General features: G+C 37.2%; 1 protein-coding gene across 12 annotated transcripts in view; it reads right to left on the reverse strand.

The window, feature by feature from the left end:
* Positions 1-82: 82 nt before the first annotated feature.
* ACAP2 (ArfGAP with coiled-coil, ankyrin repeat and PH domains 2) overlaps positions 83-26,469 on the reverse strand; it is a 172,935-nt gene continuing 146,548 nt past the window's right edge. For 5 of the 12 annotated variants that reach the window (XM_034957933.3, XM_008959793.5, XM_008959792.5 and 2 more), the window contains 9 exons: positions 22,508-22,599; positions 21,027-21,211; positions 20,516-20,620; positions 20,039-20,131; positions 17,607-17,794; positions 17,049-17,158; positions 14,479-14,589; positions 11,167-11,228; positions 83-4,785 (listed from right to left, as the gene is read on the reverse strand). In XM_034957933.3, the coding sequence (XP_034813824.1) occupies positions 4,685-4,785; positions 11,167-11,228; positions 14,479-14,589; positions 17,049-17,158; positions 17,607-17,794; positions 20,039-20,131; positions 20,516-20,620; positions 21,027-21,211; positions 22,508-22,599 (1,047 nt within the window). In that variant the 3' untranslated portion in view covers positions 83-4,684. Of the gene's footprint in view, positions 4,786-4,975; positions 11,229-14,478; positions 14,590-17,048; positions 17,159-17,606; positions 17,795-20,038; positions 20,132-20,515; positions 20,621-21,026; positions 21,212-22,507; positions 22,600-26,469 lie in introns of all 12 variants that reach the window. The other 7 variants (XM_003807640.7, XM_008959794.5, XM_055111004.2 and 4 more) reach the window with 3 other exon arrangements.

Below are 26,469 nucleotides of genomic sequence, written 5' to 3' on the forward strand. Positions count from 1 at the left end.
AACAGTACCTTAAAAATAACTGCTGTTGACAGATATGTTCACAGTGTATTTCACAAGAAAATGTAAATCACCATGAAAGAACTAAGCCAGAGGTGAGATTTTTATTGACTTATTGTAATTTTTTGGCATACAAAGTACTTAAGTATATTTACAATTCTTACATAATGTACATTTTAGAATAAAGATAATGTACTTTGCTCCATTTACAATGACAAACTATTGTAAAGCTACATTCATGAATTAGATACAAATCCTCTACATACTAATAAAAAGTAAATGGACTGTTGGTTATACATTCTTTAAAATATACCTTTTCACAGGTAGCAAGAAAATAGTACATGTAATAAGTCTTTATGACTGGAATGATCCAGAAATATCACAAAGCATGAGTAAACACATATATAAAAGTAGCGCATCATTTCCAAAAGTTAACCTTTAGCCTTTGTGTAAAATAAATGGTGCCAACAATCTTTATAATGTAGCAAGCTTTCCCTGTTTAATATCCAAAAAATGGAGGGTGGGGAGGTTGAAGAAAAATAAGAAAAGTTAGCAAATAAGATAGTGAAAAGACCAATGCAGAGAAAAGTTTATGTAATCAAATCTTGCTTTGTCTCCACATTATCACATTTTAAGTGGATAAATCTATGTAAACAGAAAAAGATGTCCACAAAACCATATCTGTAGATGTCATTTGGAAGCATCAAGAAATTGATAAGTATGTGGTGAATTAAAATTACTTTTATAATGTTTTGCTTTCATTAATGTTTGTTATTGCAAAAATGTAAGATTTCCTACAATTTTGTCTTCAAATCCCAATCTAGCCCTTCAAACTTTTATCCAGGTTCTCCAGAATATTTGGAGTCTTTGTTATCAAAGCACAAGGAAAGCTGGCATTCATTATCAGACTTCGCTGCTTTACAATGATTTCAAATCATTTCATGATACAAATAACGTGCCTCTGACTGGTGGTCAGTCAGACCTGGGTAATGGTGCCAATTCTGCCACCAGCTAGCAAATCAAGTGACCCTGCTCTGTAAAACAAAAGGAGCACCCTAGGATCAAAAAAGTAGACAACTTTGGAGCTCTTAGATTAAGATCTCAGAAATCCTACCATGAGAATCCAGTGAGATAAAGCAATGCCAAGTACACTGTAAGTAGCAAAACAGTATACAAAGGGATGCTTCTATATTTTCACCTTGTTTCATTACACTCATTTTAATTGTGAGGAGCCCTGAATCCAAAAAGGGTAGTGACGACTAGTCCAGTGCTCCTTCCACCGTATCATGCGGTTCTAAAGTCATTCTGGACATACAATCTACAAAAATACATCATTTTTCCAGCTCATGTCCATGGTCCAAAGTGATATTATACACAAGTGTTATCTGACAATATAAGAATGATCTGGGAATGTGTGTTCAAAACAGTAGTAAATTTAGTCTTAAACACAATTTCATTTACTGCGACCATACTTAACATGCATAAAATATTTTTAAAATACAAACTTAAATTGGCCAGATTCTGAATGTGTATTTTTTTTCTTTTTCAAAATGCACTCATGAAGAACCAAAGTTCATATTCCAAATTAAATCTGTATGTCTGGAAAAGTAACCAATCAAAGTTCATTAAAATATACAGTGAAAACCGGTATAAATTAGGCAAACACCATAATCTAATGAATATCAGGAAATCTCTGAGTTTCTAAGGATTGTATTAAAGGTAACTTTTTAAAACCTTAGAAATCTTAAGCACATAAATGTTATAATGAAGCATTTGCAAATGACTGCTCAATTACTTTTATTCTAGCTCTAACATGAAATTGCATTTTATTAACTCTTCATAGTGCTGCTATTCTTATTTTGATATTAATGTAACTTTCAAGTTAGTAAGCTAATGATAATGAGCTAACAGATTAATAATAAGGAATAAGAAACTAATAATAGCAGGTAAGTTATGGAAAGAAAATAAAAGGCCAATCACATTGACTAATGAAGCCCAAAAGCATGATTAACATTGTTTAAACTATGATTTCTTATAATGCACTGAATAATTCACAGCATAACATAATTCAGATTTGTTACATACCATATAAAAGCTATTAGTTGACATGGCTAAATTCACCTAAGAGCCAACCTACCTTGTAACTATTAATTTAATTTAAAGCCTTGCTGTTTACTCCATCATTTCTGCCAAATGTAGTCCAAATTGGGTCTCAGCATATTCAAGAAATCAAGCCACAGAAATGTGTATTTGTATTGCTAGGCTCCCTGCAATATTAAAGATTTTGCTTTCTCTGAAGATATTCTGAACCATAATCATCTTTAAGGCACTTCAAATACATTTCTGACCACTAAATTTAAGTAGATACTAATTACTGCCATATTAACAATTCATCACGTAAGCCACAGGAGGCAAGAGTCTCATAAGGAATTGCCTTCACAACCACAGAGAGTCCAGAGGTGATCTGAATGAAACACGCACCAATGGCCAGATCCAAAAGGAAAACTACCTAGACTTCCTCAGATAAAGGTCAGGATCTTTAGGAATTAAAACAGGAAGGGACACTATAAAGGAAAAGTGAGGTTTTCTCTTTTTCTTTAACGTACTTCTTTTCTTTGAGCTTCTTGGTCAAATAATTTCAAGGTACATGCTAATAAAAACTACAAATCAGATTTTTGCCTTTAGTGAAGGTGCCTAAAAAGCCAGATGATCTATGACTTTGAGGTGAAACAGCAAAGATAAAGATTTGATGTTCCTGTTATTGTTATAATTAAATACAATGCTGTGGAAGTTAGCATTTCCTCAGAAATAATTCACAAATATATTTTTATCCTTATCTAACATATAGTGACCATTACTAAATAAGCATTACATGCATGCAGTTTGGCCAAATTATGGAACCTTTTCTGTAATGTGAACTTACTTCAATATAATTCCTGCTTGGCTAGATTCTGATTTGATGTTTAATCAACTTATAAAACTCCAGTGACTGGGAAATGTTAGAAAATTTATCTATAATTGGATCATAAAGTTTTTATATATTTTAAAACCTCTTATTTAGAAAGAGTATCAATAATATCATTTACATATAATTTCTAAAAGAAGAATAGACTTAATTGTTGACAACAATGGAAAGGAATCAAAAGGCAAATTAGGCTGGGTGCGGTGGCTCACGCCTGTAATCCCAGCACTCTGGGAGGCTGAAGCAGGCTGATCACCTGAGGTCAGGAGTTCGAGACCAACCTGGCCAAAATGGTGAAACCCGTCTTTACTAAAAATACAAAAATTAGCTGGGAATGGTGGCGGGTGCCTGTAGTCCCAGCTACTCGGGAGGCTGAGGCAGGAGAACTGCTTGAACCCAAGAGGAGGAGGCTGCAGTGAGCTGAGATTGTGCCACTGCACTCCAGCCTGGGTGACACAGCAAGACGCCATCTCGGGGGGGGAAAAAAAAAAGCAAATTAATTATTTTATACTTGTAAGACATTTTCAAAGATGGAATCAGACTAATTTGTAGCATATAAATGGTAATATGTTTATCCATAATAGTTTGGAATTCAGGGGTCTGTGAATCATGTAACCGAATACTAAAGCTATATACACGATATAATTTAAAAGAATGTACACTGTGTACAAGTACACAAAATAGATGTAGAAAAAATAAACAGCAATTTATTGCTATATATTTTAGTATTAACTAAGAATAAGTGGGGTTCTTTTTCTCCTTTGTACAGAGATTTTTCTTTCACTAGGAGCAACAGCAAAACTGTATCTTTAAAAGGACAAATTTCAAATATAAAAATGGCCTACATGATTTTATAAATTGATTTTTCCTTTAAAGTTTTGATGAAAGCATAATTTTGCGACATTCAAGTAACCTTTAAAACACACTTTTATTCCATCGATACATCTGTCAAGGTTTTGGGGAATCAACCCAACAATGAAGAACTACACATTTTGAACTGGGGTTTTTTTTGTGATTAAAAAAAAAAAAAAGAGCTGCTTTTTGCTGCATAAAATAAATCTAAAGGACTGAATTATGGTCTACCTGTACAGCCATTATACATACATACATTAAAGTACTGGACAATAACCTGTCATCTAAGAAGTATAACCGACCACATTTATGAACAAATGGGGAAAACACATTCTCTAGTTCTAATAAATCATATATTATGTGTATGAAAGCTAGGTTACCAAAAACACATCAACACACACACCTATTTCTGAACCACCAAAAATCCTCAGGGAAGCTAAAGAAAAAAACATATTCTTGAGGCAGGCAGGACAGTTGGCTCCCACTTGATGAAGACATACTTCACTGAATGATCCTGGGCAAGATGCATGGAGGAAAAAAATCAATGCTACCACCCATTGGCAAAAGAATCATTTTTGTCTAACCTCCTATCATCTTGTAACCTAGAGATGGCCTAAATCTAGACTGAACTTTTGTCTACAGAAATAGCCCTTTAAATAGGCTTTTTAAATAAAAGAGGTCCTAAACTAGGTTCCTCTCCTACTACTAGATAACTATGTTTTAATTTATAAATATATGAATGGGTACCTCTTTTCCAAGCCATTCAATATCTACCAAAATTAAGTAGAATTAAAGCAGTAAAAAAAATTGTGAATTTTTAGCTGTATACATTAGGGGTCACCAGATTTCATATTTTCCCCTTTTTAAAAAAATTCAGAATTTCTGTGAATCTTGCTGGAAACGATTTAGTTTCTCTGGATTATTGGATGCCATTTGGGAAAAATCACGAAATATGTCCTGATAAGTTTCATCACCTGCATGAAATAAAATAAAGACACTTTAAACATTTACACAAGTATTAATCAAACAACATTCATATTTATTACTAGTACTATTTTATAATTCATTACATTAAAATTTTGTTCACATGAGCATTTTTGGAAGAAAAGGCAACTAAAAATAAATGCTGAAAAATTATGTAATGAAAGAAAAAAAAAACTATACCTGAAAAAAGCACCTCAGATGCAGCCACAGAAGAAAGCTCAGAGTTAGAAAAGAGCAAAGATGCAAGTGTTTTAAAGCAATGTAAAGAAATACGTTTATTAACACATGAGGGGGGGAAAAGTCATTCTAAATGAGGTGGAGTAAATGAGACCTTCTTTAAATAAATATTTCCCTTGATAAAGGCCAAAAGAAATGACTAAAACCAAATACTAATGTTTTGGATGGATGCAAGTTATTAACAAGACAAACTGATAATCAGGACAAACAGATAATCAGATAGGGAAAAATAATACTATCTTTTAAGTAAAAGCAATTTTAAAAAGCAATTTTTTACTCAAACTTTAATGCGTAATTAAAACTAATGCACCTAATCCACTGCTTACTAAACTCATAAAATAAAAATCTAGCTGGGTGCAGTGCCTCACGCCTATAACCCCAACACTTTGGGAAGCTGGGTGGGGGAGTTGGGGGGAGAATTGGTTGAGGCCAGGAGTTCAAGACCAGTCTGGGTAACATAGCGAGACTACATCTCTACAAAAATTAACAAAATCCTAGAAAATGGCTTTAAGGCCAGGCGTGGTGGCTCATGCCTGTAACCCCAGCACTTTGGGAGGCTGAGGCGGGCAGATCACCTGAGGTCAGGAGTTTGAGACCACCCGGCCAACATGATGAAACCCCGTCTCTACTAAAAATACAAAAAGTAGCCAGGCGTGGTGGTGAGCGCCTGTAATCCCAGCTACTCGGGAGGCTGAGGCAGGAGAATCGCTTGAACCCGGGAGGTGGAGGTTGCAGTGAGCTGAGATCGCACCACTGCACTCCAGCCTGGGCAACAGAGCGAGACTCTGTTTCAATAAAAAATAAAAAAAAAATTTTTTTTAAATGGCTTTAAAATCAGTTTGGCATTTAAAAGTTGGGTTTGTTTTTGTTTTACTGCAGGTCATATGAGCAAGAATGCTATGACAAAATGCAAATAAATACCAAGGACATCTGTTAAATTAGAAAAATAAACGTGTATATGTACAAATATGTTTACCGAGAAATAGATTACAGATACTGATATTATAGCTGACTGAATACCACTTTTCTTGTCATGAGAAACTAAATATACACACACACACAAATCAATCCCTCAGACAAAGGAATCTTATTTTCAAGATAAATCGTTGATCATGAATGCTTCCTGCTAAACATTAGCCTTATACAAATGCTTGGCATAATTCTGTTCTCAAGATTTCAACCATAAAATACTGTTTTTGATTATTATTGTAACATTTTTAAATTATCTCCTATAAGATACCTTGCATCCACCTTATAACACACTCATTGCTACAGATGTTGTTAATAGTGCAGTAAGTTTTGTCAGTTTTTAAAAAGTGAGATTTTTGAGGCATGAGATGTCATACCAAAAGCTACAGAATTAGAAAAAAGTTGAGGATAGGAGTAAAGATCTAGTAAAAAGGTCTAACAGCATAAGCCAAGATTTTGAATTAAAAAAAATGTTAATACTTTTGGCCCGGCTGGGTGGCTCACGCCTGTAATCCCAGCACTTTGAGAGGCTGAGATGGGCGGATCATGAGGTCAGGAGATGGAGACCATCCTGGCTAACACGGTGAAACCCCTTCTCTATTAAAAATACAAAAAAATTAGCCGGGCATGGTGGCGGGCGCCTGTAGTCCCAGCTACTCGGGAGGCTGAGGCAGGAGAATGGTGTGAACCCGGGAGGCAGAGCTTGCAGTGAGCCAAGATCGCGCCACTGCACTCCAGCCTGGGCAACAGAGCGAGACTCCGCCTCAAAAAAAGAAAAAAAAGGACAAAAAATCTAATACTTTTTAGTCACTTTTTGTATTTAGTCTAGGTAAAAAGCAACTATTAACATCTCTATATAGTTTTCATTTAGCCCTGGAAATTTATTCCCAACCTGAATCAATCAATTAAACCTCATCAGTCTACTTTAAAAAGAAAAAAACAGTAAGAAGAGATTATTAACAGGTGGCTGAGAGTAACATCTAACTCATATTGACATGACTAAAATAAAAGGTTGATACGTTGGAACAGCTGGTAAGACAATCCAATTATACCCATGGTTTTGTAAAAGTTCACTTCCACATCAAAAGACAAACATTGCTATTCTCATTTTAACCATTCTAAAAGATAGAAAATAAATAAAGAGAGCAACATTAAATAGCAACAAACCATATAAAATATTTTTCTAATTTGTAGATGTTGAATTAAAATATGTAAAATATTTATTGTAAACATTATAAATATTTTTAAAAGACTATTTAAACTGGATAGTCTGGAATTTTCCTTTCCAAGAAAGTGTAAAGTGCAGAGTATAATACAAAAATACCACAAAGATTTTACCATTCAACACTAGAAGTAACTTAAAAGGCACACATTATACATTCAAGAAGAAATAGGAAGAAGGGTCTAGCAGACGTTAATACCAAATAGTCTACAGGTAGCACCAGATGAGCACTGTTAAGTATTACAACAGTACAATGGCAATATATGGCTTCTACTATTAGCAATGCATATTTTGTATAACAAGCTATGGGACTTTTTAAATGGTTTCTCCGTTTTTGTTTTTAAATCATCTAGTACCTATTACACAAGTATATTTTAGTAGAACCATTGTACCATGCAAAACAAATTATAAGACTCAAATGCTTCCTTGAATGAAAGTGTTGGTGCTATAATAATCATTGGTTTCACTGACTGAATACATTTTAAAAGCGTTGATATAATACAAAAGGAAGTTGCCACCTTCACATACACACAAAACTTTTTGTTAACATTTAGTTTCTAACAAAACATTAATTAATGCACTGTTAATGTACTACCTTTCTTAGATCTCAAAATGTGTTGTCAAAAGCAAATGTTACAAGAACAATAGTGACCAAGATATTTAATACAGCTAACACAAATTGAACTTCAATGTGATTTTTTAATATTTAAATATAATTTTGATTACTTAGAATTTTTCCCAAGGCAAATATAATTTGTCTACATTGGAACACATAAACAACAACCCAGAATATGCTGCCATGGAATGTTCCCAGAAATACATTTAACAGTTTATTATAAATGGTAAACAACTCATCACTCAACATTTATAATACTAAGCATATTCTTTAAACTTAACCACATTCTATTTCCCCTCAGACAGTTAACTTTTCTATGTGCCTGGACAGCTCTAAGTTTTTAAAATACAGACTGCTGTGTTTCCACTGACAGTTTAAATTCATTTTTAATTTTTGGTATTCAGAATATCTACCACAACAGCAGTTATGATGATTCAAGAGTTTGCTAATTTTGCTCTTGAAATGTACTCCCCTCACCTCACAAGGACGGCAGCACGTGAGACCCACCCCCAGGTCATCCTATGCACGACCTTACCCCTTCTGGGTGGGTAACAGCTTACTTTCATAATTACTTAGATCAGCGATTCCCAACTTGTGCTTGCTACATACTCACATAACCAGTAGCGGGTCCCTAAAGCAGTGATGATTCTCAACTGGCTGAGAGCCTGCCAACGATCAAGAAGAGTCACAGAGCCAGAGACTGTGGGAACCACCAAACCGGTTTCCAATAACTGAGAGAAGAGTGTGCTGTTTCCCTCACCCACCCATGTCTCCTAAGGGCTACAGGGACTGCCAAAGAGAGACACACCTTCTTTTGAAGAAAACGTGTGCTCTCACATCACCCCACGCAAGAAACAGGGAGTCCCAGGTCCCTAGGGTTGTACAGATAGAAAGTTCACAAGTGGGGTTTCCTAGAAATAAATCAGTGATTGCCAAAGATTACATCTGAATCTTTTAAAGGATAAGAGCTCTTCATTATCAAAAGATTAAAAATACCTGCATTTAATTTACCCAGAGTTCTGAGGTTTTCATTCTATTGCTAAGAAAACCAAAAAAGGATCCCAATAAAACAAGCAACCAAAGCATTTGATAGAAAAATGTACAGTGATAAGCAGAGGAAAAACAAACAGCCGCTGCCTGAGCCAAACATACCTGTCTCATAAAGGAAAAGAACAGAAACCGAAGAGCAATTGCTATGCCATTTCACCATGTCCCCTGTCTAAGCATAAAATCATCCTGCTTTAAATATTAGGCCCTCTGAATGAGTTAAAAATCTAACCCTTCTCAAGATGATCCTCAAATAAATCAGAAATATCTCAATTTTATTCTGATATACTATTTCCAGAATTCTGGTCTATTTTTTAACCTCTAAACTAAAATGTGAGAATGGTAAGACAGCTTGTTTTAAAATGAGGCTTTTTTTTTCAAGTTTGCATTAAAATAAATTGGAAAAATCTTTTCTATACATTTTAAGTTTATGTATATATAAACTCAAAAATGACAGTGAAAAAGACATTTGAATGCTCCTAAATGATGGTGGCAGACACCCAAGCAATTTGGGTGGAACTAGAAGTGGCAAGAACTTAGAGGCCCTCTCCTTTCAAGCTTCCCAACTCCAGAGAAGAGTCGACCACTGACCACCTGGCTAATCAGCTGGGTGAACTTCGTCAGCAGACACCGTAAGGAAAGAGCAGCTAACCAAACACTGAAGTTAAAAATGTCAGGGGGAAAATAATTGTTTAACTTAAAATCTTGAGGTTCACTCTTCTCTCACAAATATCAGATCATATTCTTTAAACAATTTTTATTTTAAAGTGCTTAAACACAAAGGCCTCAAAAACGGCCTAGTAATACTATCAGTTAAGAATATCTGTTATAAAATTATAACCTATTTAAAATCTAACATTCAAGTTTGAAACAAATGGGTGAAATCCAGAATGAACGCTAGAGCTTCACCCTTCATCAGCACTCTTCCATCTCGGAACATCATGAGCCGCCTACTATTGTATGATCCATAGGATTCAAGTGGGACACCCTAGATTAGAAATATCTAGCTGAAGTGCCTCTATTCTTAACGTTCTTACTTGTTCCACATTAAATTAGGCCAAAAATAAGCAGTAGTAAATACGGTCCTCTGAGGAAAGAACGGCCTCACATTAACTATATATTAATCTCATTAAAATAAATGGCTGAAGTACAGAAATTTCAAAATGTATTTAAACAGGAAGAAGAGATGATATTACCAGGTCACTTTAAAAATAATGTATCAATATTCATTTTTAAAAAACCAAACCTACTCATTGCAAACTGAATATTCTCAAGTATTTTAGTCACGAATTCATGAAATTTTTTACTAATGTGTATATAAATTTAAAACAGACAGATGAGTAATTCATATACTCAAATTCATGAAACAAGAAAACCAATAATTACTCTCTTCTTTGTGAAGAACGTCTAATCAACGTGGTCTTCAAAGAGAAGAATCTGATATTTCTTCCTTGACATCTTGATTCAAAGGTAAAAATTACTCAAAATGAAACTTGAGGTGATCATGAATTGAAATTTCTCAAGTAGAATAAATCTACTTTGCCATCAGGTGCAAAAAGTATTGTTCTAAATACTTCCGCTTATCTAAGAGATAATGTACAACTGCCTGGAGGCAAAGCTTTAGCTTTAGATAAAATGAGACCTTTGCCCTCAGCCTTTCAAACTAGCTCCACTCACATCATGGACTTCTCCACCTGGTGAATTTTCATTTTAAATCTTCAACTCATTTTTAGATTGTAGTACAAAACTCATCAGTAAACTTTTTCTTGGTATTTTCCATACTGGCTTTTTATATGCCAGACACATGGTGATTTTTTTTTTTCCCTGAACGTAATTTATAGAAATTCCCTGAATAACGAAAAGAAAACAATTTTGTTATATTCACTTGACAGCTAAAAAGAATTCCAAAAAGAAAACAACTATTTTGCTGCTGTAAGTATATAAAGAATATTTTTACCATTCCATTCACTTCACTGGAATGTATATGGAAGACATCCGTACAGCAAATAAAGAAGTCAGCAGCCAGAGTGAAATAGAGCAAGTCAATGTGTACTGTCATAGGAAGAGTTACGAATTTTTAAAGGCCCGGGATTAGCCACCCAAGGATTCAGTTAAGTACAGTACAAAGCTAACAACTCACAATTTACAAGTGGGTTATAAAAACTCTATAGTATCACATTAGTTTGCTAAAGAACTATGAATCTTCCAGTTGTAAACTGATAAATTCCTGAATGCATTTCTTATACTGCATTTCAGTATGGTTATTAGTAGAATATTGACCTGGCTGTCCATAAAGTCCTTCTGATTCCCGCATCTCTTCATTCATTCTTGCTAAACGTAACCTAAAAATAAATAAAATAGTGTTTTAGATGACATTATACAATATAAATGTCATAAATAAAGTCTATAAACAGGTAATACATGTACTAATGTAATTGTGTTTTATTTGCCATTAAAATAATCTGGCTTTTAGTTTATCAAACCCAGCAATCTGAGGTACAAAGATAAGTATCTCACCTTCATACAATTCTCATAAGAAAGGACAATAAAAATCTTCTGACGACTGCATTTTAGCTGTACTGCAGCAGCATCCCTGCAATACCTCTAGTGGCTTGCTTCCTCCAGATGCCTGACAATTCCTGGCTCTTACAGCAACCTGTCAAATTTTAACTGCCAACTGTTGAAATTATTGCTTCTATAGTGCAGAAGTGAGAACCTGTCATAAGTTCACTCTGGCTCACCCTGAAGTGAGGTAGCTGCAGACATATCAACAGCATGTGTGGCCTCTAAACACTGGGAATATATTTTGATATACAAACATTATAATAAATGACTATAGGTTACCAAGAATTTCCTAACATTACCATATTGCTTATACATTCTTTTTAGGTTACTCATCTTGGCAGCAGATGACATGTAGCACTAGATTAAGAAGCTAAGTATTTCCTTTAAGCAACATTTTAAAATTGGCAAATATTGTGTTTGGTACCCCTCTCCTACTCTGTACCTCTCGTCTGTCCTTCTGGGCCACCAAATTTCCACTGCCTTCTCAGACCTCCATCACCCTCTTCTGAAATGTTCTCTCTGGCAAATGCAGCGTGTGACATGAACTTTTCCTATCTTCAAAGTTCCACAATTCCCTTTATCTTCTCTCTCAACCACTGTGTGTATTAACAACAGTTCCACAAATCTTCCTTTGGCATTTGGGTTTTCACAGAGGATGCTTACTTACAAAAATTCTTAAGTGAAACTGAAGCACTCACACAAAGTAAAACAAGAAAATTTAGACGATTTGAGAACAGATTATTTTTAAGGGAAGGGTCCACTGCTATATAGGTATTGCCTGGGAAGCTGCCTGCAGAGCTTGTCTCTCTATATCATTCCTATCTTTTCTTTAATAACTTATCTTTCTTCTACTGTAAATCTGTAATGATTTAAGAGTTCTACATTTTCCTGCAATAGCCTCCATAATAACAGTAACCCCTCCTGTGGGGAAAGGATCTGAGAAAGTATGTTTTGCTGTTTTGTTATTTTATTTGGCAGAGGGGTGACATATGAGAAGTCAAGAATTCTCAGTAGGAGCTCAGGAGTGTGGATGGACCTATTTCTTCTCCAATGAGGGGGGATAAGCAATTATGGGCTTCATTTAGCCCAGGATAAAAAGAATAAGTGACAATACAAAATATGCTTGAGATTTCCTACATAATACGGTATCGGTGACGATTAATTTTCTGAATTCCATGTGTAATAAACTACTTTGATCTGAGATGTAAATCAAATTAAGACCTCAAAATTATTTAAAAGATCACATTACATTTTATTCAAACATTCAGAAGCATGCATTTTAATCTTAAAATTAATCAAGTATTCACGTAAATAATTTTTTTTTTTTGAGACAGGGTCTCATTCATCCTCCCAAGTAGCTGCGACTACACGCATGTGCCACCACACCCGGCTAATTTTTAATTTTTTGTAGAGACAGGGCCTCGCTATGTTGCCCAGGCTTTTCTCCAGCTTCTGGGCTCAAGCAACCCTCCCACCTCAATCTCCTGAGTAGCTTGGATTATGGGTGGGAGCACCTAGCTTTATGTGAATAATTCTTTTTAAAAACAAGCACAAATTCCTACCACTGCCCAAAGGTAATGGAACTTCACAAATTACTAATATCAATGCAACTATCCTGCCTACAGAATTAGAGAATCCTCTAATTCTCGAGGTAGTAGAATAATTATCTGTTACTCTAACAATCCCAGCCTCTGCCCTAGTACTATAAAAAGAGATAAAGAAACCATTTTAGCCGGGCACAGTGACTCATGCCTGTAATCCTAACACTTTGGGAGGCTGAGGCAGGTGGATCACCTGAGGTCAGGAGTTTAAGACCAGTCTGACCAACATGGAGAAACCTCATCTACTAAAAATACGAAATTAGCCAGGCATGGTGGCGCATGCGTGTAATCCCAGCTACTCAGGAGACTGAGGAGGGAGAATCGCTTGAACCCGGGAGGCAGAGGTTGCTGAGCTGAGATTGTGCCATTGCACTCCAGCCTGGGCAACAAGAGCAAAACTCTGTCTCAAAAAAAAAAGAAACCATTTTAAAGAAGTCACTGGTTTTCTGTTTCTGTATCAGGCAGTATAGCATAAATGGCTAAGAACACGGGGAGCACGGGCTTTAGGGCCACAATTCTTGGTTTCAAATCCCAACTCCATCACTTACTAACATCTCAAATTATCTACGGCTTGGCTTCTTTTTCTATAAAATGAAGACAATATTAACAATATCTTCCTCACAGAGTTGTTGTGAGAACCAAATAAGTTCACGCATGTAAAGTGTTTAATACATTTAATGTGCTTAGAGAAGTACATGGCACACAGTAAACACCAACCGGCCTCGAAGTTCACACAATGCACAATGCCCTGTTAGCACTTCGGGCAAGTCCAGTTGGCCGTTGTCCTTCTCTGTGGGTTCAACCAATCACCAGTGGGAAATATTCAGGGGAAAAAAGGCAATAAAAAAAAACCATACAACAATTTTCAAATACAAATAATCGGCCAGGCGCGGTGGCTCATACCTGTAATCCCAGCACTTTGGGAGGCCGAGGCGGGTGGATCACCTGAGGTCAGGAGTTCAAGACCAGCCTGGCCAACATGGTGAAACCCCATCTCTACTAAAAATACAAAAATTAGCAGGTTGTGGTGGATCACGCCTGTAATCCCAGCGACTAGGGAGGCTGAGGCAGGAGAATGGCTTGAATCTGGGAGGTGGAGGTTGCAGGGAGCCGGTGCACTCCACTCTGGGCAACAGAGTGAGAGTCGGTCTCAAAAATAAACACATAAATATAAATACAAAACACTATAGTATAACAACTACATAGATAGCATTTCCATTGTATTAAGTATAATAAGTAGAGATGATTTAAAGTATATGGGAGGAGGTATGTAAGTTATACGTAAATACATACCATTTTATATAAGGGACATGAGCATATGTGGATGTTGGTATCCACAGGGTCCTGGAACTAATTCACTGTGGATAACCGAGGGACAACTGTAATTCACTGTATGGAAATAGTCAAGTAAAAAGGAAGTACTTACAAGGTGACTATATCAGCATTGGCTGCTTCCACAGCTATGCTCAAAGGGTCTTTCCCTTCTTCATCAGTGGCATGTTGATTGGCACCTCGTTTTAGGAATAAACATACCTGCCTGTTTAAGAATACAGCATTTTTGAGATATTGTCAATAAGAAAAAAACATTAGTATTCACCTTAAAAAAAAAAAAGTACTACTTAAGTAACATTTTCATTGGGAAATTCTTGATTCATTCTACAAATATTAATTGAACACTAACTCTACTAACAAAAACTTACCAAGATCAACATTTCACAAGTCTCAAGGTATTTTTGCATACATTATCTTATTTAATCTGGTGCTATATAGATAGCATGATGGATATATAAGTTGTGGTCCCTACCCTCAAAGAATATCATAAAAAGGCCGGGCATGGTGGCTCACACCTGTAATCCCAGCACTTTGGGAGGCCAAGGTGGGCGGATCACAAAGTCAGGATATCGAGACCATCCTGGCTAACAAGGTGAAACCCCGTCTCTACTAAAAATACAAAAATAAAAAAACATAGCCGGGTGTGGTGGCGGACGCCTATAGTCCCAGCTACACAGGAGGCTGAGGCAGGAGAATGGCATGAACCCGGGAGGCGGAGCTTGCAGTGAGCCGAGATCGCACCACTGCACTCCAGTCTGGGCGAGAGCAAGACTCCGTCTCAAAAAAAAAAAAAAAAAAAGAATATCATAAAAACATGTGCACAGGTATCTATAAACCTAAGTGAAAAAAAGATCACTCAAGGTCATTATTTGAAAATGAAGAAAGCCAAGGCAATGTAAACTTCATAATAATAATAATACAACAGCAAAGAATGGGAAGTAATCTGCTTGCTGTACTTGCAAATATTCATTACTTGAATAAACTGAAAAAGAAATCTAAAATATGAAAGAATAACTAAATGGAGTCTATGAAATAAAATGGAAAGAATTTTGATAGTTTAAGAAGAAAATAATGGCTGGGCAAGGTAAGCACCTGTAATCTCAGCTACTCAGAAGGCAGAGGTAGGGGGAATCACTTGAGGTCAGAAGTTCAAGACCAGCCTGAGCAACATAGCAAAATGTCTCTAAAAAAAATTTAAAAATTAGCCAGGAGTGGCAGGGCATGCCTGTAGTCCCAGCCACTTGGGAAGCTGAGGCATGAAGATCCTGAGCCCCAGAATTCAAGGCTGTAGTGAGCTATGAATGTGCCTATGAACAGTCACCACACTCCAACCTGAGCAACATAGTGAGACTCCCATCTCTTAAAAAAAAAGAAGAAAATACAAAGGATGAGTTAAGTACTACCTTAAATACTACCTTTTTTAAGTGTAGAAAGTTTAAACGATGAAGTTATCTGACTGAATCTCTTTGCTGATAGAAGAAAACAAGCCATGATAAAAATAGCCAGACATGGCCGGGCGCAGTGGCTCATGCCTGTAATCCCAGCATTTTGGGAGGCTGAGGCAGGTGGATCACCTGAGGTCAGGAGTTCAAGACCAGCCTGGCCAACATGATGAAAACTCATCTCTACTAAAAATACAAAAAAATTAGCCAGGCGTGGTGGTGCACACCTATAATCCCAGCTACTCAGGGGGCTAAGGCAGGAGAATCGCTTGAACCCAGGAGGCAGAGGTTGCAGTGAGCTGAGATCGTGCTACTGCATCCAGCCTGGGTGACAGAGCAAGACTTTATCTCAAAATAAATAAATAAATAAATAAATAATAAATAAATAAATAAAAATAGCCAGACACAGTGGCTCACACCTATAACCCAAGCTACTAGGGGAGGATCGCTTGAGCCTAGGAGTTCAAGGCTGTAGTGAGCTATGATCGCACCAGTGCACTCCTGCCTAGGCAACAGGGTGAGACCCTGTCTCTAAATAAATGAAGATGCTATTTTAAAAATATTTTAAAATAAGAGCTTCTTGCTTATCCGCCACATAATAATCGGATACCCTGAGATATCTTATTAAGAAACAAGCGTTTAAGACACAAATTTTTCATATAAAGCCAGCATTTTCTTTCATGTATACTTCCTAATAATAGAAAGTCCATTTTCAAGGCTTTATTGTTCTGTGAATCTTACTATCGCTCCAGAAGACACAACGTCAATAACCCAAAGTAAGAATTTAGTTTAGAATTTGACTTTAGCTACCCTGTGGAAAAAACTAAAAATTACAAAGTCATCAAATTATCTTTAAATAGGTTATGTGTGTGCATGCTATGGAAATAATGTATATGTACATACATACATAAACACAAACACAGGCTTAAGTTGTCTGACAAAATCACAATTTTAATAACAGAGAAAGTTAAGTACTAAAACTGATCTATTTAATGACAAGTTAAGGTCAAAGTAAGCCTGAAATTTTTGTATCTGAAAACCAATAGTAGCTTCTTCTGAAAGAGATTTTTTTAACTTTCAAATTCCATCGTGACAAAATAAGTCATGGAACACATCTCTTTACAAACACTACCTGAAAACTTTAACCTAAGAAAAACTAAAACATTAATTCAAAATAATTTTTCAAATAAAGTCTCCTTAAATATGAAAGCACTGCAGTTACCCTGTGTGCCCTAAGACGGTGGCATGGTGCAATGGTCCCCGCCCTTGGACATCTCTTTGGTTGACATTAGCACCATTCTGTAGGAGGAACTCACACGTCACCAAAGAGCCCTTAAAGGAAAAAAGAGGATAACTATAGACAAAAGCAAATAACAAGAAACAACAATACATTTCTTTTTAAAAACAATTGGTTTTCTTTACTCAAATAGCATTTCTATTTCCTTCTCTCCAAAACAAAAAATATCCCTCAGCCAAGGCAGAGAAATTATAAATTATATTATTTTCTTCCCAAGAACTAATTCTAATAGAGATTCATTTGCAGTTTGTGAACTAGCAAAACACATTATATACTTTCATTATCGGAATTCTCTTCCACTGCAAAAAAACTTGAAACAACCGAAGTGGTGCTCAGAAACCACTACTATTAATAGCACAGAGGTTCCTTCTATTTTCTAACCCATCTCTTGAAGCAAAGATAATACTAAAGCCAGTTCAGAACATATTATGATTTTTTTAAATATTTGACTGCTACTGAAAATGTCATTGTATAAACGCATACCCCTAATACAGCCTGAATAAGTGGTGTCGCTTTGTTTTCCTCTGAATTGGCCCAGTTCACGTCTGCACCATGAGCCAAAGCCTCAGCCATTTTAGGAAGGTTTTTTTCATATGACGCCCTATAAAGCTGAAGTCCTGGATTAAGATGTTTCGAGTCAAGAAACATAGAAGAATCTTGCCTTTCTCCTTCTGAAAAGCAAACACATACACATCAATAAAAATGAGCTCTTGGCAGAAAAAGAAAAAATTATTTAATAGGTAGAGTTTCAGTTTTGCAAGATAAAAAGAGTTCTGTGGATGAATGGCAGTAAAGATAGCACACTAATGGGAATATACTTAATGCCACTAAACTGTACACTTAAAAATGGTTAAGATGGGCCAGGCACGGTGGCTCACGCCTGCAATCCCAGCACTTTGGGAGGCCGAGGTGGGTGGATCACTTGAGGTCAGGAGTTTGAAACTAGCCTGGCCAACATGGTGAAACCTCGTCTTTACTAAAAATACAAAAATTAACCAGGCATGGTAGCGGGCACCTGTAATCCCATCTACCTGGGAGACTGAGGGACGAGAATCGCTTGAACCCGGGAGGCAGAGGTTGCAGTGAGCTGAGATTGCACCACTGCACTCCAGCCTGGGCAATAGAGCGAGACTCAGTCTCAAAAAAAAAAAAAAAAGTTAAGATGATAAATTTTATGTGCATTTTATTACAATTTTTAAAAAATAAAGCTATGACATAAGAAACCATTAATCTATCATAATAAGCTTATGGGAGATTTTCACATAGCTATTCCCCAACATTCAACCTTCTTCTTCTATAAAGACAATCACTGATATGCCAGGCCTTTCTGTTCTTGCCAGTATCCAAGGGATAGGTTAATTACTCTGTACTACATTAAAATTGAGTATATTCCTAAATGTTGGGACTTAAGCAGCAGCAAGAATCCATAAAAACTTTTACTACTAGACCAAACCTCACTTCATTCCTAGGATGGTCCAATACCATCCCAATTGGCACTACAAGCACTTCAAATAATTTGAAGAGTGCTGACTCCCCTGAGTACTCTGCAGGACCAAAATCACTGAAATCATGGAGGAGGGGACAAGGGTATAAAGCACAAGTCAAAAGAAAAATCTAATGGGGAGGGAGTTGCTGATCTCTTTCTCCTGATAGGACAGCCACAAGGAAAGATAAAGGATAATAAGACAGTTCATGTGGATTAAAAATTATCCTTGGCAATTGGTAAGGCACTTTTAGCACATACCATTAGGCTTGGAAGAATGTACAACTAAGGATCAGGTGTGCTGGCTGACGCCTATAATCCCAGCACTTTCGGAGGCTGAGAGAGGTGGATCACTTGAAGTCAGGAGTTCAAGACCAGCCTGGCCAACATGGTGAAACCCCATCTCTACTAAAAATACAAAAATTAGCTGGGCATGGTGGCGCACACCTGTAACCCAGCTACTTGGGAGGCTGAGTGGGAGAACTGCGTGAACAGAAGGTGGAGGCTGCAGTGGGCCAAGATCATGCCATTGCACTCCAGCCGGGACAACAGAGCGAGACTCAAAATAAACAATAAAATGTAGGGCAGGCTCGGGGGCTCGCGCCTGCAATCCCAGCACTTTGGGAGGCCGAGGCGGGTGGATCACGAGGTCAGGAGATTGAGACCATCCTGGCTAACATGGTGAAACCCCATCTCTACTAAAAATACAAAAAAAAAAAATTAGCCAGGCATGGTGGTGGGCATCTGTAGTCCCAGCTACTCGGGAGGCTGAGGCAGGGGAATGGCATGAACCCGGGAGGTGGGGCTTGCAGTAAGTGAAGATCGCACCACTGTACTCCATCCTGGGTGACAGAGCAAGACTCCATCTCAAAAAAATAAATAAATAAAAATTTAAAAAAGTATAAACAGTATATAACTAGGACAGAATTTCCAAATATGAAGAAATCGCTGCTTTCTCATTTAAGAGTATTACTCCTCCCCTAGTTACCTTCTAAAAGACTAACCCCTTCCTTTAAAATATTTAATCAAGAGTAGGGCCAGGCGCGGTGGCTCAAATCCCAGCACTTTAGGAGGCCGAGGTTGGTGGATCACAAGGTCAGGAGTTCGAGACCAGCCTGGCCAATGTGGTGAAACCCCATCCCTACTAAAAACACAAAAATTAGCTGGGCGTGGTGGTGGGCACCTGTAATCCCAGCTACTCGGGAGGCTGAAGCAGGAGAATCACTTGAAACTGGAAGGCGGAGGTTGCAGTGAGCCAAGATCGTACCGCTGCACTCCAGCCTGGGCAGTAAGAGTGAAACTCCATCTCAAAAAAAAAAATATATATATATATATATATATTTTTTTTTTTCTTTAAATCAAAGGTAGACATTTACCACATGCACTTTCCAGCAAACAAAACCAATTAACATTGAGTTTCATCAGAACTCACCAGGCTCATATAAACTATTGGCTGACACCGTGGAGGGTAAAGATTCTCTTCCATCATCAGAGCTCTGCTGAATTCCACTGTCATTACTTCTGACTGTTTTAAAGAAAAATTAACTAATGATTAAAGTTCATGCCATTTAGAAAACAATCTCCCACAAACAAGGTTTTAAAATGAGCTCTTACACATCAACATGAACTCAGGCACCACAAGGAGAATGCATTTAATATAATTTTAAGCCTTTTGAACACTTAGCTTATCGAGATATAAATCAATCATAAAACCTGAAAATAAACTTATTTTCAGAGTTTAACACATCTCATTACTCCATAATATGTCAGGGGTAGTAAAGAGCTTAATTTATTATATGACTGTAAGTAACGTGTAATTCTGAGACAATGGGTAACATCTAGAGAAATGGCCACACCGCACAATGACCACTGGCACAGACTTGGAATGCTCCACAAGAGTAGTACTTACTACTACGCAGTTTTGAAGAAGTATCAAAGTAGGAGAAGAGTGAATCTAGCTCATCAGGACAGAACAGAGACTCCCGCCTGGCCTCGTCGCTATTTACAGCAATCACTGGGGACATGCAAGTTAGCAAAGCACAAAGCAGGCCATAAGAAGGGAAAAGGGCAGGAAAAAACGTTACTGGGAAAAAATTTAGGAGGAAAAAATAGGAAGGAAATCAGGTAGTTAATCAGATACTTAGGGCTTTTGAAATGTCAGGTTTATAATTCCCATCTCCCCTTGCATTTTAAGCAGTTTTATTCCTTAGAATATACACATTACCTAGAAAGGTGAAATATTATGGCATTGTTTAAAGTTAACTATTTTAAAGACATAGAAATTCAGTTTTTCTTAGAATATGTAGAAGGGAACAGGTTTTTAACATTAAAAAAACGACAATGGCTATTAGTTCAGGGATTATAAAAGTGATTTGAGCTTAAGAAAATAGCTATAGACACAGTAAGAAAGTTTGCCATACCTGAACTTTGGGCAGATGCTCTGACTTGGTCCCCTGGCCCAAATTTAGAAATGCTCAGCCTCTTTTCTTCAGAACTTTTAGAGACAAACTTTTTTTGCTGCTCAGGAGGTGATAATGATATAGAATATTTATCCACAAATTTCCTCTCCACATATTTTGCTCTGATATATGCCTCCTTCTCCTGTCTGATAGACATAAAAATGTCATGATGTTTTGCTTAATCTCTCAGCATGGCTAATACCACAACAAGCCATTATACACTGAACATATTCAAACAAAGTCACTGAATGTAATACTGGTTAAAACTGAATCTGTGACATTATACATATATATATTATGTTTTCCTTCCAAATACCTAATGAACTATGATTTCACACTCAAGCGAAATACAAACAGTAACCTAACTGAAAAATCACTAGTATTAACATGCTACTCTTCCCTTCTCTTAATTTCTGTGCTATTCATTTCTATACTGCCCTCATGCTTTTTGCAGAGTAGAAAACATCACCAGAAAAAAAAAACTTAAAAATTTATAGAAAGTAACTTTATTTTCATGTTTACTCAAATAAATAATTTCACATACTGAACGAGCACTATTGATGGCTATTTTTCATAAGACTACTTTAAAACAACGTATAGCATTATTAATTTAAGAAATAAAATAAACTTCTAATTTATGATACCATCATAAAATGCCATATCTGTTCTATACTTTTTACTTATATCCTCTTAAAAAGTTTAGGTCTTTGGTTAAAATAGAAGGCTATTTCAAGGTCTGAAATAACTCAGTCTTGTTTTAGTAAATAATTAAGATTCTGATTTAAATGGTATTGGTTTAGACAGCAATAACTTTCAAATACAATTGGTCATACATGAAGACTCAGACAGAAATCAGTATCAACAACAAAAATCATGTGCTTTGAAGGTACCAACTCTTAGCCACTTCATTCAATGAGCCCTCCTTATACAGAATTGGAAGAATAATTTCAAACACAGCAATCAAGTACTCTCCCCCTTTCAGAGGCACACTTCGCATCTTTAGTTCTTCAATATTATAATGCCATGCATAAACTATGTGATTAACAAATCTTTGCTAAATTAAGTATGAAAAATGTAAAATTATTCACTGTAGGTTAACAGAAACTTGATCCTTAGAGGCAGTAATGAATAGATTATCCCTTTTTGAATGCTACCATGGACAGAACTTTGGTCTACTTTAACTGACTGTTAAGGGTTTCTACATTCCTATGTAGAGCCCTAATTTTTAAGATCTTTCTACTCTAAAGACTATAATTGATTATCTGTTCAATACAATATAATTATCTAATTAACATACCGAAGAAAGAGATAGCCAACATTTGAATAGAAGTGGTAATGACTGCTTCTAAACACTTTGTCTCAATGTTATATATCAATTACTACAGTGAAATAAAATCATAGCTATATTCCTAATTAGGGGGAAAAAACAACTGAAATAGTACCTTTGTCCTGGTTGTGGTTTCTTTATTCCCATTTTTTCCACATTAGCTTCATAAACTCGATTTATAACATCATTCCCCAACTCACACATAAGCTGTTTGGCAAAAAAATAGAAAAATAAGCTATACATTAAAGACCTTAAAATAAGCTAAAATTTAAAAATCCTTTAAGCAAGTACAGTTAACTAATTCCCTTACACATTCTGCAGTTGCTTATTCTACAAAGAAGTTTTATCTTAAAACAAAATGAGACAAGAACTGAGAGTAATATTATCACCTTGCTATTCTTCACCAAATTACCTCTGCTAGAAGATTATCACCCCCACCAGAGTCATTCTCTCTCTGTACAAGTTTATCTATGTATCTATCTAGCCACATATCACAGCTATTGTATCTATCTCTATGTCCACAGAAAGGCAAGAAGTATGACAACAAAGCATTATCTACACAGTAAGGTGCAGTAAGTACTAGCCAGTGTTAGGAGAGTAAGTTAAACATTAAGTATCTATTCTTTTCAGTTTTCACATCTAGTTCCTAGAAATATGCAAATCTATCAAATTTACAACTTTCTGGTAATTATTTTTGAACTTTTACCTCTTTTTGGGTTGGGTTCTGTCTTCAGATAACAAACAACGCCTAGTTATATGTTCCAAATTCTTTTAGATTTTCCTTTCCATCTGTTACTCACCTCTTTAATTCTGTTCAAGCTCTCCTTGCCTCACTAATAAATTATATCTGTACCTTCTTGGCTAATCTTATTGCTTCTAGTTATGCCCAATTCCAGGCTTGACCACAAAAACAAACATTTTTACCAAGAGCAGATCACCCAAACCATTTCCCTGAAAAATCATATGTAGGTAAAAGGGACACTAATACACATTAAGATAACATTACCACTATGTAGAGAATAGAGGTTAAAGTGTTGGGACAGGTGAGATGTGGGAGCAGGCAAGGCCTGGGATGAGATAACAAGAGGATTACAATGCTTTCTGGACCCAACAACAGGAGTGAAGTCTGGGAAGAGCACTCTCATAGGCAAGAGAATGGTTTCCCTTTCTCTCCTCTTTTTTTTTTTTTTTTTGAGACAGAGTCTTACTCCATCACCTAGGCGGTAGTGCAGTGGCATGATCTTGGCCCACTGCAACTTCCACGTCCCAGGTTCAAGTGATTCTCCGGCCTCAACCTCCCGAGTAGCTGGGATTACAGATGGCCACCACCACACCCAGCTAGTTTTTGTATTTGTAGTAGAGACAGGGTTTCACTATGTTGGCCAGGCTGGTCTCGAACTCCTGACATCAAGGATGATCTGCCCACCTCGACCTCTCAAAGTGCTAGGATTACAGGCATGAGCTACCACACCAGCCTCTCTCCTTTTCCTTAATCATGAGCCCTTTTGAGGTCCCATTATTTCTATGACATCCCTCTTCTGTCATTTCCATTTATTCCTTTTTGTTTTTGAGATGGAGTTTCCCTCTTGTTGCCCAGGCTGGAGTGCAATGGCACAATCTCGGCTCACTGCAACCTCTGCCTCCTGGGTTCAAGCAATTCTCCTGCCTCAGCCTCCCAAGTAGCTGGGATTACAAGCATGCGCCACCACGCCTGGCTAATTTTGTATTTTTGGTAGAGATGGGGTTTCTCCATGTTGGTCAGGCTGGTCTTGAACTCCGGACCTCAGGTGATCCACCTGCCTCAGCCTCCCAAAGTGCTGGGATTATAGGCATCAGCCACTGCACCCAGCCTTCCATTTATTGTTTCTACTATCTCTCCCTGTCACTTTCTTTCCCCTCTTCCCATAGCCCAGCTACCTCTTAAAAATCTTAAATGTGCTAATTCCTTCTTTGAGCAATTATTACTTCTAGTTTTATACAGCATATTTTTCATTTTTAAAGTAAAGATACTAATTATTATATATAAAGTCTTCTTTAAAATCTGCACTGGTACTGTGAGACATCACTGCATAAGACTAGTAGCACAGAAATCAACCTTATTTACAAGAAATTTAATGTAAGGCAAAGGAAAAATAAGAAAATGATGGGAAAGGAAAGGATTTTTCAATTACTGATGCTAAGAAAGGTGGTTACGGATTTGGAAAAACTGGCTGCGTGTGGTGGCTCATGCCTGTAATCCCAGCACTTTGGGAGGCCGAGGCAGGCAGATCACTTGAGGCCAGGAGTTCAAGACCAGCCTTGGCAATATGGCAAAACCCCGTCTCTACAAAAAATACAAAAAAAAAAATTACTTGGGAGGCTGAGGCACAAGAATTGCTCCAACCCAGGAGACAGAGGTTGCAGTGAGCCGAGATTGCACCACTGCACTCCAGCCTGGGTGACAAAGTGAGACTCCGTCTCAAAAAAAAAAAGGCCGGGCGCGGCAGCTCACGCCTGTAATCCCAGCACTTTGAGAGGCCAAGGCGGGTGGATCACGAGGTCAGGAGATCGAGACCAACCTGGCTAAGACGGTGAAACTCCATCTCTACTAAAAATACAAAAAATTAGCTGGGTGTGGTGGTGGGCACCTGTAGTCTCAGATACTCAGGAGGCTGAGGGAGGAGAATGGTGTGAACCCAGGAGGTGGAGCTTGCAGTGAGTCAAGATCGCGCCACTGCACTCCAGCTTGGGCGACACAGCGAGACTCCCTCTCAAAAAAAAGAGAGAATTTGGAAAAAATATCAAGAGTTAGGCACACATTTTCTACTCTACACTAAATAAATTCACGATATACTACGATTAAAATTTGAAAAATATTCTTATAAAAATGAGTGAATTTCAAAAAAAAATTAAAAACATTCTATTTTAAAAAGAATGGGAATTAGTATTTACTTTCCGTCTTTCTTTTTTTTTTTCTTTTTTTTTTCTTTTTTTTTTTGAGACACAGTCTTCATTTGTTGCCCAGGCCAGAGTGCAGTGGTGCGATCTCGGCTCACTGCAACCTCTGCCTCCTGGATTCAAGTGATTCTCCTGCCTCAGCCTCTCGAGTAGCTGGGACTACAGCTGTGTGCCACCACGCCCGGCTAATTTTTGTATTTTTAATAGAGACAGTTTCACCATGTTGGCGAGGCTGGTTTCAAACTCCTGACCTCAAGTGATCTGCTCACCTTGGCCTCCCAAAGTGCTGGGATTACAGGCATGAGCCACCGCACCCAGCCACAGGTTTCAGACAGAAACAAATGAGCATATACTCCAACCCTTAAACTCATCTATTTTCTACAATATGGTAAAATAGATGGCAGGAATTAAAAGGATTATACTACTATTTCGAATTTTGTAAATCTTATCAGAAACCGGTAGTGGTCTAAAATTATTTATGACATTTTCATAGATATAAATTCTTAGACACAGGGAAAAAAGGAAGACTTGGTATGATGACTCCTAACCTGACAAATATAAACTTGCAAATCATCGTATGCTGAAACAACCCAATGGTGTCAAAAGCTTTTCTAATCCATTATGAAGTTTAGTATAGCAATAGACCTCTTATATATTTAATAAGAATCTAATCAGAAAAGATTAAAATTAAGGCATAGAATCTGAACTGGGCCAAGGGTAGTGGCTCACACCTGTAGTCCCAGCACTTTGGGAGGCCGAGGTAGATGGACTGCTTGAGCCCAGGAGTACAAGGCCAGTCTGGGCAACGTGGTGAAACCCTGTCTCTACGAAAAATACAAAAATTAGCCAGGCATGGTGGCATGCATCTGTGGTGTCAATTGCTTGGGGGGTCTGCAGCACGAGGATTCTCTGAGCCAAGGAAGTCCAGGCTGCAGTAAGCTGTGATGGTGCCACTGGACAGCCTGCACAAGGGAGCGAAGACCTTGTCTCAAGGAAAACAAGAACAGTGAACTAACCTGGAGTTAAGAGTGCTATATATAAATATAGCCTTTTTTTTTTCTTTTCTTCTTTTTCTTTTTTGAGACGGAGTCTCTCTGTCGCCCAGGCTGGAGTGCAGTGGCGCGATCTCGGCTCACTGCA

This window comes from Pan paniscus, chromosome 2 (genome assembly GCF_029289425.2).
Source record: "Pan paniscus chromosome 2, NHGRI_mPanPan1-v2.0_pri, whole genome shotgun sequence".
Taxonomy (NCBI): Eukaryota; Metazoa; Chordata; class Mammalia; order Primates; family Hominidae; genus Pan; species Pan paniscus.